At 43.7% G+C, this 14,990-nt stretch overlaps 1 protein-coding gene across 3 annotated transcripts; it reads left to right on the top strand.

Annotated features, from left to right (window-relative positions):
• Positions 1 to 249: 249 nt before the first annotated feature.
• On the top strand, positions 250 to 10,748 carry nln (neurolysin (metallopeptidase M3 family)). 3 transcript variants are annotated; one of them, XM_069700898.1, is made up of 13 exons: positions 250 to 341; positions 1,525 to 1,775; positions 2,506 to 2,654; positions 3,126 to 3,230; positions 3,680 to 3,782; positions 3,896 to 4,056; positions 5,279 to 5,414; positions 6,811 to 7,177; positions 8,083 to 8,284; positions 8,395 to 8,581; positions 8,665 to 8,793; positions 9,006 to 9,142; positions 9,242 to 10,748. In XM_069700898.1, exons 2-13 carry the CDS (start codon positions 1,547 to 1,549, stop codon positions 9,374 to 9,376), a joined length of 2,040 nt encoding a protein of 679 aa, XP_069556999.1. In that variant the 5' UTR covers positions 250 to 341; positions 1,525 to 1,546; the 3' UTR covers positions 9,377 to 10,748. The 3 variants fall into 3 exon arrangements, with proteins under 3 accessions (XP_069556999.1, XP_069556998.1, XP_069557000.1); XM_069700897.1 differs by having other exon boundaries at positions 291 to 460; XM_069700899.1 differs by lacking the exons at positions 250 to 341; positions 2,506 to 2,654 and having other exon boundaries at positions 1,686 to 1,775.
• The last annotated feature ends 4,242 nt before the right edge of the window (positions 10,749 to 14,990 follow it).

Below are 14,990 nucleotides of genomic sequence, written 5' to 3' on the forward strand. Positions count from 1 at the left end.
TCAGGGAAAAACAGCGCGAGGAGAGGAAATAAATGGCCGGCCTTTCGAGCCTCTCACAAGCACCACCGCGGCCAATTTCTGGATAAAAGAGTCAAAAGGATGCTTTTCGGTGTGCGTGTCTCCCCCCCCCCCCCTCACCCTCCCCCCACCTTCCCGCCCACCTTACCTGCGCTCTTATCCAGCTGTCTGCTGCTACCGCCGCGTCATGAGGGCTCGTGTCAGATTGATCGCATCCACCTCCACGGCGCCTGCGCGTGGACAGGCGGAAACGAGAAGCTCTTTCCCACGTGAGAAAAGGGAGAAAGACTCCTGCTGCTGCTGCTGCGAGGACTGACCTTACCGTAAGAGGGGAAGGACATTTGTTTTAGTTTTTATTTATTTATTTATTTATTTTTTTTGCCGCATGAAACCCCGCAGGCATGTGCGCGCTAAGAGTTGTTGTCTGCCGCACGCTTTACAGGTATGCGTCAATATAAAAGTGTTTTGCGTGTTATTATATATGTGCTACGGATGAGTGGATTCCCATTCAGCTAAAAAATTTTTTTTTTTTTGCCGTGTATTGTGTTTTACGTAAGAAGTTTTGCTACAGTGACATTTCCCGGCCTTTGGTTTTACTTTTTTTTAATTTTTACTTTTACTTTTTTTTTTTTTTTATAACAGCTGTTCTGCTGCAGCTGCACTTTTGACAAAACTGTCCGAACAATTAGTCCGCAGCTTTTTATGAACTGCGGTTATTCTTATTTTATTTTTAAAGGGCTTCTTCTGCCCTGCCATGAAATTCTACACTGACTGATTGGACATGGGGAAAAGGTCACCTCTTGGCTTGGAAAAAAAAATCCCGAGCACGTTTTCCACGCTGACCTTGTTGAATTTACTGCTTGTGTTTGGACCACCTGTTCGCAGTAAATCCTTCCTTTTCAATAGGAAATAGCTGTTAATTACTGGAGCACGAACTATGTTTTTTTTTTGGTGGGTGGGGGCAGATGCTATTACTGATATTATGAAGTAAAACATTTTTTTTTTTTTAATATTGACATATCAATAACCCATTTTGCTTTTATCGTATTATCACGGTGCATTCATTTTGTAATCTTGTTATAAAGTGGTTTGTTAAATGCTCTTGTATCTCAATCACCCATGTTGACTGTGGGGCTTTTAACATACTCCTCTGGGCTATTAGTAATTATCTATTTAATAACCAGGGCAACTGGGCAATAAAAAAAAACAGATTTCCTGAGTGACAATGTTTTTTTTTTTTTTTTTTTTTTGTAATGTAATCAATTTTGTAAAGGAATCTGATCCACCAAAGTACAAACTAAACACTAAAGTATTTACCAATGTGAACCCTGCAGTTTCATTTTTGTTTATTTGTCATAGAGACACCCTTTGCTCGCATTACTCCTATAGAAAGAGTGGTTTGTTAAATAACAACAGCTGACAGGTTAAATCCTCTCAGAGTTGATTAAAGACAATTACTGTGCTACAGTTTGAAGTTTAAATGAAATCTCTAATCTTTCCTTCCAGGGTTTCTAAACCTCCCCTGAGAATGATCATCGAAAGTAAGTCGGGGATATCGGCCAGAAGCTGCTCTCAGGCAGGAAGTAGGAGGACCGCGCTGAGGTGGGACCTGTCTCCGGATGAGATCAGGGCCATGACGGACAGCCTGGTCGGCAGAATAAAGAAGGCCTACGATGACGTCGGCTCTCTAAACGTAGAAACCGTCTCCGTTGAAAACACCCTGGAAGCTTTGGCTAATGCAAAGCTGGATTATGCATGTAAGTCCCTAAAGGATAAATCTGGTGTATTCTACTCATTTTAAATCCCGTGAAAAGACCAAACCCAACAATGAATTCCTCCCACCGACAAACGTTACCTCCGTATCGCCTCCGTTGATGTCCAAAAAGAATCAAGTGTGTCACGCCGGTGCAACGGAAAACCGTGTTCTTGTATTACAATGCGTTTCAGACAATGAAGATTTTCATTATGGATTAAATTACTGATTATTTCTCTAAGAAAAGAACAATGAAAGCAAACATTTTATCAAAATAGTTGCAGATTAATTTTTCTAATACGCTATGAGTTCATTAATTGGGTAATTGCTGCAGCTATGTGGTCGTTAGAATTTATTTGGAGTCGATGCATTTAGATGTATTAAGTTTCACCCAGGTACCAAATGCGTGTTCATCCTCGGCTGAAAATAATCCCACACAAATACACCCTTTATTTGCATTCGAGTTCAATTTGCTTAAAACTACACTTGACTACGGTTTCAGGGAATTTCGGAGCCTTTAGAAAAAAAAAACCCAACATATTTCTGATCTGTTTTTGAATATTTACATCTTCAGGAAATCGGAGACATCAAGAGACGGACTAATTCATTGTTTGCTGCGGTCCTTTCGTGGGATTTCCTGACCAAAAAAAAAAAAAATCACGTTTACTTCCTAAATATTTAAACCCATCGTTGTAACTGTCGCTGCTTCTTTTGCGTCTGCTCCCTTCTCTCAGCATCGCGCCACGCTCTCGACTTCCCTCAGTACGTTTGTCCCTCCGAGGAGGTGCGATCGGCGAGCACGGAGGCGGACAAGATACTGTCCGAGTTCGACGTGGAGCTCAGCATGCGGGAAGACGTGTTCGAACGAATCACTGCTCTGCAGGTAGCGCCCCCCCCCCCGTTTACCCGTCGCCAGCGGCCTCCGGTCCGCTAAGTTAACGATGTGTCGTAGCTCGATATTCTTAATTACGAACGTCTGACGTGTGAGGATCGGACGCATTTCTCACAGTAGCTACGCCGATGATAAACTGTTTTAAATATTTGAAGTCAGCCAAAGACGCCGACAAGTGATAAGTGAGCGACCGCTGACGTAGCTTGTATTAAGATCAAGGATACCGCGGCTTCGTGTGACACCCTGCCCCCCTCCCTCCCCTCCACTCCCCCCACAACACCACTGGTTCTTATTTAGCCTGGGAGCAAAATTCGATCTCATCCGACCAGTAGTAGCCAAGCGGCCCCACATCCTCGCGTCATGCTGGCCGAGGCGCAGCGCGAATAGGTGAATAAATAAATGACCTCGATTCGGCTCATATCGAATGATGGCCGTTTGTCTGCTGTGTTGATGTTTTGACAGGAGAAGATGGGGGATAACCTTTCACCTGAAGAGAAGAGGTTCTTGGACAGACTTGTGACTTCAGGCCAGAGGAGAGGATTGCACCTGTCTAAAGATATACGAGAGGTGAATGCAGTGTTTAAACTGGTTATTAAAACGCCAATCATTTTACTCTTAACTTAGAAATTGCTGGTGTATTAGAGTTTTATTCTGGATATTAGACAAACAATTCAGCTTTTCTTCTTCTTTTTTCTTTTTTTTTCTTTGACTTTTTAGGGCCCGATCACCGAATGGTGCGAGAGCCCTGTTGTTATTCAAGGAGTTCTTCTTCTTCTTATAAAGTAAATGCCTTTTTGGCGGCTTTAGCGTACTCAAAAACTCAGGAAAGTTGGTACACGCGTCTCTCCTGGTGAAAAATTGCGTTATTTTCGTGGCGAGTGGCCGTGGCCAAACGGCTCGCTGGCGCCCCCTAAACTGCAATATGGACGGCAAATTCCTGCCTGTAATTCTTGATGGATCACGTGACACACGGGAGATCAAATGGCATTTTTCTGTGTCCTTTTTCTATCCCAAAGGAAATAAAAAGTACCTCCAAACTCATCAGCCAACTCTCCATCGAGTTCAACAAGAATCTGAACGAGGAAAATACGTTTCTTGATTTCTCCGAGCGTGAACTCGGTAAGCCGATTTGCATAAAACTCTGCTCCTGTCTGACTGTTATCCTGAATATGTTTCAGATGTTGTTTTTTTGTTGTTTTTTTTTACCACATGTTTGTGTTGTTCTCGTTGAGGTGGGCTCGCCGATAGCTATCTGAACGGACTGGAGAAGACAGAGGAGGGTCGGTATAGAGTGACGCTGGAATATCCCCATTACTACCCCTTGATGAAGAGGTGTCACAACCCTGAAACCAGGAGGAGGATGGAAACCGCTTTTCACAGCAGGTGTAAAGAGGTAACTGGAGGCCGATAGCGAATCTGTGTGTCTTGTACTTTACCAACCATAACTCACGGCCGTGTTACACAACAGGTATGTATACCTGCAGCCCCATCTGGTGGAATGATCATGTTACATGCAAGTACTGTGAAATATGATATGTCGTTTGAAAGCTTAAGATTTTTGAAACCATTGCTTACTTAAGTCTGATATTCCTGGCGCTAGATTCAGATGGCTTTCACACACTCAGGGGGAAACAGGGCAGCTTGTAATCCAACTTTTATCTCCCTAATATGAGCCTGAATGTTAACTGTTCATGTTCACGCAGGCCTTATCAGAGACGTCTTAAGTTACCGCTGATTCAAACCTAACACATCCTACTGCTGCCGGCACTTTACACTGGTGAAACACACGGGGGCTTTTATTGTGACCCAGCCCCGGGAAATGTGATGTGGTTAGTGCTGACAGGGATTTTTGCAGGAAAATGCGTGGGGCAAATTTCATAATATGCAATAATACGAGAAGTGATGGTACAAGATGGAGCAGCCCCTGTGACATGTCAGATGAAAAGCTGCATGCGGCAGATTCCTGTGCGGAACAACGTGCTGAAAACTACCCGAGCTGTTTGCAGCACGAAATCGGCCTGCTGTCGTCAATGACATGATAGAAACAGACCTACAGACAACTTGCACTCTGCAACCATTTCTATTTTGTCCCACGAACTAAAGCAAGTGAACCTTATCGTGCTTTATGCACTCAGTTCCGATCTGCTTTGCCTGGTTTTTAAGTGAGAGATTGCATATTAGTTATTCATAGACAGGGCTGAGGAACATCCTTCTTTAGAGTCCAGCGATGCCAACATAGAAGTATGCTGGAACAAAAAGACTGTAGGTGATAGAGAGATTCTGAAAACATATTCGGATTCAGGGTACGAAAACACATGAACACGTTTTATTGCACGAGACAAAACATTTGCTATCGACTGCGAGTTTAAGTGGCCGCAATGTAAATAGATCCAGCAGCTGTTCTGCTGTTGTATTTATGACCAAGTCGTTACTCAAATAATTTGCTTGTCACGTTCAACCTGACGATACCACCGATATTCCAAGATGTTTCCAAACGAACCAGGACTGTAATCCCAAGTATAGTAAGTTTATTGAGTATAATTACATATTTTGTAAAACGGTACCCGTTGTATGATATAACTGATTGGCATTTCTTCGTTCTGTTTTTTCCTCAGGTAAATACGGCGATCCTGGAACAGTTAATACAGCTGAGGGCGAAAGCCGCAGGCCTACTTGGTTACAGCAGCCACGCAAACTATGTGCTGGGAATTAACGTGGCCAAAAATGCAAGCAATGTGTCTGACTTTCTAAGTACGAGCCATCTGACACGCCGCCTCTTTGGCCGTCACGCACCCACGCAAAACATCCACTGACATTCAAGATGAAGCGCCGCGCCATCCGATCACCGGAATATTTACGACTTTCAAAACCCAACCCGAATCCGTCAGATGGATGAGGAAGTGGAGAAATGCGACGCTTCATACCCCTTGCGCGTCCAAGTGCAAGTGTATGTTACACTAATAAATTACTGACACTTGTGGTCATGTATGAGTTTGTTATTGGAGACTTTATATTATAACGTCGGTAATAGGAGGACTGCAATGTGGGGAATTGAATGACGGGAGCTGTGATTGGTTCAGAGCAGATGTCTCCGACTGTTCGATCTACCAGTCGAACGTGAGCGAGTGCATTCTGCGATACGTTTAAGCCCTTATTTATTGTTGCACCGGTCAGAGAGAACGACGCCGCTCTTAACGCGATCGATTAACGAGTGGATAATCTCCCCTCCTTCTCCTCCACCCCGTGTCTGCCACGACTGACACGCAGAGATCAGAGGACGCTAACTGGCGCGACACGCAGCCTCGCCTGCAAAGCGCCGGCAGAGACTCTGACACTGAGCTGGAAAGGAACGGGCTCTCATAAATTAGGTTAAAATAACATTAATACCATATTTTCGGCTGGACCGCAACGAGGGGGGCGGAGCTATAAAGCGAGTGTCTTTTACTGAGTGAGTTAGAGATCGAAGGGACAGCGCAGTTTTGGCTAAATGCTGTGACTTTTTCAAATTAAAAGCCCTCCGGTTTCGTACAGGGTCCAGCCGAGTGCACCGGATTTCTTAAAACCTTATATTACAGCGGTTTATTTGACACTTTTCAAAACCAGTTTGCCCACACACGAGTTGCGTGCACTGCAGTAGGCGTTTAGGGAACATCTGCGTAAATGTAGATACAGAAAAAAAAAAAAATCATGCACATGCTGTTGAATTCATGCTGTTGTGACACAAAATGTGTGTGTTGAGTATCAGTTTGTTTTTGTTCACATAAAAGAAGCTTATTCAGCCGGTTTGGGTGGAGCTCAGCTATGTGAATACATGTTACTGAACATAAGTAAGCCCTCGGACACTGTTATTTTGTCAAAGTAGTTCTCAGAGGGGAAAACAAAGTCGGAGACAAAGAGAGAAACATCTTGTAAGCGTGATCTCAATGTGTAACAAAATTATTATTATTTTTTTAAATCAATGAATGTATTGATCACGAAAAGGGAGCGAGAATAATTCCAGTACTTTTACAATAAGAGATTTACATGCGGAAAAAAAAGACAGATCGGACAGAATTAGAATCAAGTAAAAAAAAATAAATAATACACACCGCAAAACATTGAAATTTGTCCAATGACCGTACAGATTCACCTTTTTCCCTCTATACAGATACCTTCCATGAAACGCTGAAGCCCGTCGGAGTCAAGGAGAGGAAATACATCCTGGCGCTGAAGAAGAGGGAGTGCCTGATGAAGGGCTTGCGGTACGACGGGCAGATCAACGCCTGGGACTTACCCTACTACATGAATCAAGTGGAGCAGTGCAAGTTCGCCGTGAACAAGGACAAGCTGATCGAATACTTCCCGCTCGACGTGGTGACGGAAGGGCTGTTCGGCATCTACCAGGAGCTGCTGGGCCTCACGTTCGCCGAGGTGGAGCGCGCTCACGCGTGGCACGAGAACGTCAAGCTGTACTCGGCCCGGGACACGGAAACGGGAGAGGAGGTCGGTCACTTCTACATGGACCTGCATCCGAGGTGAGGCGAGAAAATCCTCCGTACACCCTCTCCTGCGTAAAAATGTAAATGGTAAGATTAGAAAAAAAAAAACGTACGATTGAGGCTATCAGAGACCAGTGTTGTGTTCTGTGATGCACTCAAAACGGGCCCCAAAAAAAGAAGAAGTGTGAAACGCTGGGCACTTTCCACCCTAGACGGTCGCTATCTTGGCTGCGTGGAGGAAGAGGGCGGGGCCACCGGCGTGATGAATTTTCAAATTAAGGCATCTCAAGAAGCTGCTATTAGACACAAAGAATTGGTGTGATTATTGAGTGTGACAAACAGCGGGCACAAAAACACGCTAATTTCTGGGTAAAGTAATTAAAGCTGCAGATATTTTGGCAGGTGATGTATTTTGAAGTTTAGTGTACTAAGGGAAATTAAGTGTACTAAGGGAAGTTTAGTGTACTAAGGGAAGCTTAGTGTACTAAGGGAAATTAAGTGTAATAAGGGAAGTTTAGTGTACTAAGGGAAATTAAGTGTACTAAGGGAAGTTTAGTGTACTAAGGGAGGTTTAGGGTGGTAAGGGAAGTTTAGTGTACTAAGGGAAGTTAAGTGTACCAAGGGAAATTAAGTGTACTAAGGGAAGTTAAGTGTACTAAGGGAAGTTTAGTATACTAAGGGAGGTTTAGGGACGTAAGGGAAGTTTAGTGTAGTAAGGGAAGTTTAGTGTAGTAAAGGAAATTAAGTCTACCAAGGGAAGTTTAGTGTACTAAGGGAAGTTTAGTGTAGTAAAGGAAATTAAGTGTACCAAGGGAAGTTTAGTATACTAAGGGAAGTTTAGTGTACTAAGGGAAGTTTAGTGTACTAAGGGAAGTATGTCGTAAAGATCACAGCATAGAGCTCGTGATCTCAAACTCAGCCTGACTGTGACATTTCACCAGGGAGGGAAAATACGGCCACGCCGCCTGCTTCGGGCTTCAGCCCGGCTGCAGAGGACCCAATGGAGAGCGCAGACTTCCCGTGGCGGCCATGGTGGCTAACTTTACGAAGCCCAGGAAAGGCTGGCCCTCCCTCCTCCAGCACCACGAAGTGGAGACTTACTTTCACGAGTTCGGTCACGTCATGCACGAGCTCTGCTCGAAGGTAGGCCACTGGGAAGACACCTGTGTCTGAGGTTTCACTGCATTTGCATGCCGTGCACTGTATGTAAAGTAGAATGAGCGAAGCCTGACGGTTTCCTTTGTTTGTGTCAGACCACTTTCTCGGAGTTCAGTGGGACTCTGGTGGAGACCGACTTCGTTGAGGTGCCGTCTCAGATGCTGGAGAACTGGGTTTGGGAGAAGGAGCCCCTGAGGAGAATGTCTCGCCACTACAAGGACGGCACCGCGATCCCAGACCACCTGCTCGACAAACTGATCGCCTCCAGAGTCGCCAACACCGGTCAGACTCCCGAACACCCAAAAAAACACAACGTTCATGCAGAGGTAAAGAGTCCCCGCTGATACGTTCCTGTCCCTCCTCAGGTCTGATGAACCTGCGTCAGGTGGTCCTCAGTAAAGTGGACCAGTCGCTTCACACCAGCTCTCATGCGGACACGGCTGAGGTGTTTGCGAAGCACTGCGAGGAGATCCTGGGAGTTCCCGCTACACCAGGTCAGCGGTAGCAGGGCGAATGAAGGCTACTTAGATTATGCCCAAAACATGATTTAAATCTTATAGGAATAATATTTGTCTTTAATTTCCTGTATGAAGCTCATTTGGTAAAATTTTTCCTTTTTTTGGGGAGGGTGGGGGGAGAATTCACGTTCATGATATGCGAACAAATTCAAACTTTTACGTGATAACAAAGATCCGTTGATCTGCAGGGACCAACATGACGGCCAGTTTCGGCCACTTGGCCGGAGGATATGACGGTCAGTACTACAGCTACCTGTGGAGCGAAGTCTACTCCGCCGATATATACTTCAGCCGCTTTAAGAAGGACGGCATCATGAATCCAAAGGTTGGTCCGTTACATCTTTATATTTGATCGGAACCTTTTAAAAAAAAAAATATTTTGTGAAAACGTGTCTTTATGTGTCCGTGCGTGCCTTTAACACAGCTGGGTAAAGAGTACAGGAGGGTGATCCTGGAGGCCGGCGGCTCCGTGGACGGGATGGACATGCTGGAAACCTTCCTGGGACGTTCGCCGCATGAGGACGCTTTCTTTCAGTGCAAAGGACTGACCAAGTCATAAGGAACACAGACGTCGTAATTGGAATCGGAATCTTTTTTTTTTTTTTTTTTTTTTTTGGTGGGGGGGGTTGAAGCAGTTTATATTTCCTATCGTCTGTATGCAGTTTTTGTGTCAGCAGAGAAAATGTCTTCGCTTTAAAATGTTTTATCGCTGCGTTCAGCGGGTTTGTACTTCATTTTCTACCTGCGCCTCTGCCTTTGTTCGAATACACAATCCTCCTCCGGGACACGTACAATGATGTCTTTTTCTCATTTTGAACTCGGGAAAGCAGAGGTGTTACTAATAACGTTACAGCAACAATGGCGCTTCTCTATTTAAATGTCCCAGTAAAGCCATGGCAGGGTGACAGTAAGCCAGCGTGTCACAATCGCCCCCCACCCCCACCCCTCCTTTTTTCATTTTTTTCCCCCACAGCAGACACTTTGACTTGTCATAGCAGGCAAAATCACAGGTGAAACAAATGTGGCTTACGGCGTCCCAGGAAATCCACGACGGCACGATACGAGGCAGCAAACAGTTAATCTAAATGGGAATACAGCTGTTTTTTTTGTTTTTTTTAACGCTCTCAGTTTCACCTGCGCACTTCCTACTTTTACATGTCAAAATGTCTTCAACAGACCAAGACCAAGAGATCTTTAAAAAGAGTAAGCAGTTGGGGAGGTTTAAAATGGCCTCGTTTAAAGTGACTTTAAAAAAAAAAAAATTATGACTTTTCCGCTTCATTTTAACAGTTTAAAAACTTATGTTTAAAAAAAGTAATCAATTGCAATCAGTTACATTACTTTAAAGTAATTAAAGTAGTTAAATATCATAGATTTTTTTTTTTTTTTTAACAGGGTAACAGAGCAATATGCAACCTATTGGTGCGTGTGAATATATTCCCGATGGCGAGCACCTTGCACGGTTGCTCAGCTCCATTAGTGGGTGAATGGGGGAAACGGAGTAAAGCGCTTTCAGGGTGATAAAGCGGCATACAAGTGCAGACCATTTACCATATGTCAAAGGTTCACTACAGTACAGTGTGTTAAAACTACACAGGTATGCATTGCAAAGGTGCCTCACACGGCGTTACTGCCCATGTCTTATCACGTCATGCAAAAAAAAATCCCATCCTTAATAGGTGTTGGGTGATAAAAAAAAAAAAAAAAAAAAAAAACTTTGAGATACCTCCAGATTTCTCGATAGAGAAAGAAAGAAAATTATACATTATATTTTGGAAAGCTAAACAATTTAAAATTCCTCTACAAGGAAAAAACGTTATGTCCACCAGGGGGCGCCACAAGATAACACAAAAAAAAACAACAAGTCAACATTGTTGTAAATCTGCAAAACAACCTTTCATATACATGTAGATGAGTTTTAATAAAAAACAAAAAAAAACATAGTTTTTTTGTTTTCGTTGCCTGATTTGCATATTTGGTTGTTTTCAAGACGTATTCAGGTTGGAGGACGGATAACCTAAAAAAGCCACAGTGGACTGGGGGGGAGGAGGAAGGAGGAGGAGGAGGGAGGGAGGAAGGAGGAGGATCACTCGCGGTGTCTGGGTGAGATAGTGAAAGCATCGTCGCGCGAGCAGTCGGCGGAGCTGGAAAGGCGACTTCTCGGCGGAAAGCCCTCTCCTGCGCGTAAAAGGCAACAGAGGTCGCAGAGAGACGGAAAACGGCAAAAAAAACAACAACAACAACAACAAAAACGCTCTCACGAGCCTCCCACGTTTTTTTTTTTGTTTGTTTTTGTTTTTTATAGGCTTCCCGTCGAGTCCGTTAAGCGCGTGCATAATTTTTTTTAATTTAATTTAATTTTTTTTCCTTTTTTTTTTTTTTTTTTTTATACCGCAAATGATTAAGCACGAGAAAATTATGAGCGAAAACATCTGGGTGCGGCACACTTTGGAGGAAAAGCTCTCGCCCCGCCGGAGGTCGTTTTTCTCCTCCTTTTGTGTCCCCCCGCTGAACGTCGTGGACATTTTGGATATTTTTTTTTAAATGTCCCGTGTCATTAATTCCGCACCAGTTTCGGACTGTTTTGGTTGTTGTTGTTGTCGTTGTTGTTGTTGTTGTCGTTCCTGCCGCCGCTGCTCTCGTCTTCCGCCTTCGCTGTAAGTTTTCGCCTCGAGTCAACATTTTTGGAAGATTTATTACTTTTTTTTTCTTTCTTTTTTTGTGTTTTTTTTTTAATTTTTTTTTTATATAAAGTCTGGGGAGGGGGGGGGGAAACAAACCGTGCACGTTTAAACAAGTTCTCGTCCGGCTCGACCGGAGGACAATGTGCGCGCTGGGCCGAGCTTCGAGCTTCGAGCCGCTCTTTAAAGTGGGCAGAGCTTCGATAGCTTAGCTGCTAGCGCTTAGCACCCCCCCCCCCCCACCAGAAACCTATTGAAAACTGCCGCGAAGCTCGCTCATGCTAAAGACCGACTTCTCGACGCACTCCCCGGATAGGAAAGCGAACTCGCCCGTAACCTGGACGTCAGTTAAATGAGACACCGACTCGACGGTAATTAAAGGTAAGTTTCCTTTTTTTTTTTTTTTTTTTTTTTTTGGTTGTTTGTCTTTGCCTCCCCTCCCCTCCTCCCCCTTTCTCCCTCCTCCCCCCTTTTTACAACATGCTAACATTCATGCTAGCTGCGGAGTATCGGTGAGATCCGTCCCCCCTTTTTTTTTTTTTTTTTTTTTTTTTTTTGTTCCGTTTTTTTTTTTTACATTAATTCAATTGATTTTTAAACTGCTATTATAACATTAGAGTCTCCCTCTAAATCCTACTGGTTTAGTAATGGTGGTGATTATACTCGTGGATTAATACAGCGGTGAGGGGTTGTTTTTGGTGGTGTGTGTGTGTGTGTGTGTGTGTGTGTGTGTGTGTGTGTGTGTGTGTGTGTGTGTGTGTGTGTTTTCGGACGGTTTCTCATCCACAGCTGTACACTGCTGCACCTTTTTTTTTGTGTGTGTGTGTGTGTGTGCAGTGTTTCTCGATTGTTTCCTCTTCATCCCCAGTCAGCAGAAGATCCGATTTTAACGCTATCGGTCAATATACCTCGTTGCCACCCCCGACCTCCCTCCCTCCCTCCACCCTCCTCCTCCACCACCCTCCCCTCTTACACCAGTCCCAACAGCTGCACTGCAACAACAACAGCAGCAGCAGTAGTCCCATCTTTTGTTGCGGAGCACCTTCAAGCCTTTCTGCTTCGACGGATTAGTCCGCCGTACACTCAACATATCGGCGTTTTCATTTTCTCACCACTTCCCTAATCAGATTACTGTCCGCACTTAGTTTCCCAGTCCAATTTAATCCTGTTAAGATTTTTTTTTTTTTTTTTGGAGGTAGACTAATCTGTTGGTTTCGATTTTGTTGTTGTTGTTGTTATTTTGTTTTTGGCATTGTCCATCCATGACCAGGTTTGACTTTGGTTTGTAAGTGTGTTTTTTTTGTAAAGTGGTCATCTCTGGTAAATGATGTCAGGAGATTTATTTCCAAGACTGGAGACAATCTCCTGATGCAAACAGGGTTCAGGTGAAAATAGCAGCAAGCCTGTGAAAAAGGGGGGGGTGGAGGTTTGTAGTTTTATATCATTCTTATGATGTAAAGCTTTTCCATGTAAAGTGAAAGTTTTTTTAGGCAAGAAATTCCAAGTTATAAAGAATGTAAACTGATTTGGACATATTTATGCACGTCTTTGCAACACACAACAAACTTGAGAGGTTATCTCCCTTGTAAAAAAAATGTGAACTACAAACACTGCATTTATATAAGTTGATAGAGAAAGCTTCTGCTGCCAATTGGAATTTGTGTATTTTTGTTTAAATATCTATCCTCATCTTGTAGCTTTTTTAATTTTTTTTAATATATATATTGTTTGCAGTAATTGCTCACTCGTAAAGGACCACCTCCGTCAGCACATACTCTTATCACGATGACAGCTCTCGTCCTAGTGGCTAGACTTATCACCTCACTGCTGTGTTTTCATGTGCTTTTATTCTTTATTCTGGTGTGTGTTGGTTATTTTTTTTGTATATAATCTACCGGATGCCTGAAACTGCCCCCCCCCCCTCCCCAACCCAATACCCGACCCCCCTCGGGATCAAGAAGCTTTCTTAAAAAACCCGCGCAAACCCTGAGTTTGACAAGTGTCGTGTATTTAAACAGATACTGTATCTGATTAGCCTTCAAAGGCCTTCCTGGCTTTAATAAAAACGTAAACAGACAGTCGGAGCTATCAGCTGCCACTTGGTATTGTTGTAGGCCCCTAATCTCAGCAACTGATAGCCAGCTGTTCGCAGGGGTACCATCCAGGTATTCATTGACTCATGGGATGCATCATTTAACCTTTCAGATTTCTCCAGAGTTTGGGGTTATTCACTTCAAACAGGTCTTGAAGCCACATTTTCACTCATCAGTTGATTAATAATAAAGAATAAAAAAAATATGCAAGTATTTGACTGGTTTGCAGGTGTGTTCGGTACGAACGACAGCAGTCTTCCTTCGGCGGTATGTTCCCAGGGAGGTACTGAATAACTCGGCAAGCTCCTCATGTGATCATTTACAGCAGACCTGAAGTAGGAATGGTGATAAGGGTCACTCTCACAGCGGCTCTCTGCTGTACAGTTGTTTTTCTCACACTCGTACCAAAGTTGTTTTGTTGCACCGGCTTTGCCGTTTGTTTCGCCTCTTGGGACACCGAAGACCAGATAACCCGACAACAGCGGCAAAGCTGTGTTTCCTTATCTTTATTACACGTAAAATGTTTTACTCTGGCTGCAGAATGGTTCATCCAAAGTCCACATATATCTCAATTTAAATTGGACAAATAAACTACTTGGGTCAGCCATGTTAAAAGCGGGTTGTTTTTTTTCTCTTTCTTTTAAATAGCCCTGTGCGGCAGCTTTGACTTCCCTTGGTGGCGATGCCATTTTAAAAGCCAAGTTGAAGGGCACCTTTGCTTCCGTAAGATGTTTAATGCCTGTTGAATCTGGACCCAGTGAATGAAGATCCTCAACTGTGAACCAATGGCAGATCAGTTTAGAAGAAAATGGCTGTGATTTCTTAAGTAGGTGAGAAAAGTGATTTCCTTTTGAAAAAAATAGTACAGTTTGAACTCTGTGCACGCTACTAAAGTGATTGTCTGACACTTTAGACACTTTGTTTTTTTTAAAGGTACCTGCATGTGTGACCAAACAACTGCTCATTTCCTCTTCAGTACATGTAACCTTCAACCGATTTGCATGCCTTTCTGATGCCAGTAGGAAAGACAAATAGTCCACTGAGCACGTATTCAGTGACTAAATCACTCATGTGACGTTGTTGATGAGTTGGAAGGTGATCGAGTGTCGCGATCCTTAAACAATCAGCGAGAAACATCGTGTCGCACGAGGAAATGAGCCGGCGTTTGCCGTTTCAGTTTGTCCTCTGCGAACGGGCCAGAATGTGTGTTTTATTTCGAGCATTTGCTGCTGGCAGGTGAATAAGTCTTCGTGTCACAATTTGGTAGAGTCGAGGACAAAAAACTTATTCCAGTTCAAATTTCCTTTTGATGTTATCGTTTCAGCCAAAGCAAAACTACGTTTCGTCTGGACCGAGTGTCTTCACATCTTCATCATTGGTCTCCATGCCGACCATTTTT

This window comes from Brachyistius frenatus, unplaced genomic scaffold (genome assembly GCF_029030835.1).
Source record: "Brachyistius frenatus isolate BFR_SWC_R1_liver_20210118 unplaced genomic scaffold, ASM2903083v1 Contig_35, whole genome shotgun sequence".
Taxonomy (NCBI): Eukaryota; Metazoa; Chordata; class Actinopteri; family Embiotocidae; genus Brachyistius; species Brachyistius frenatus.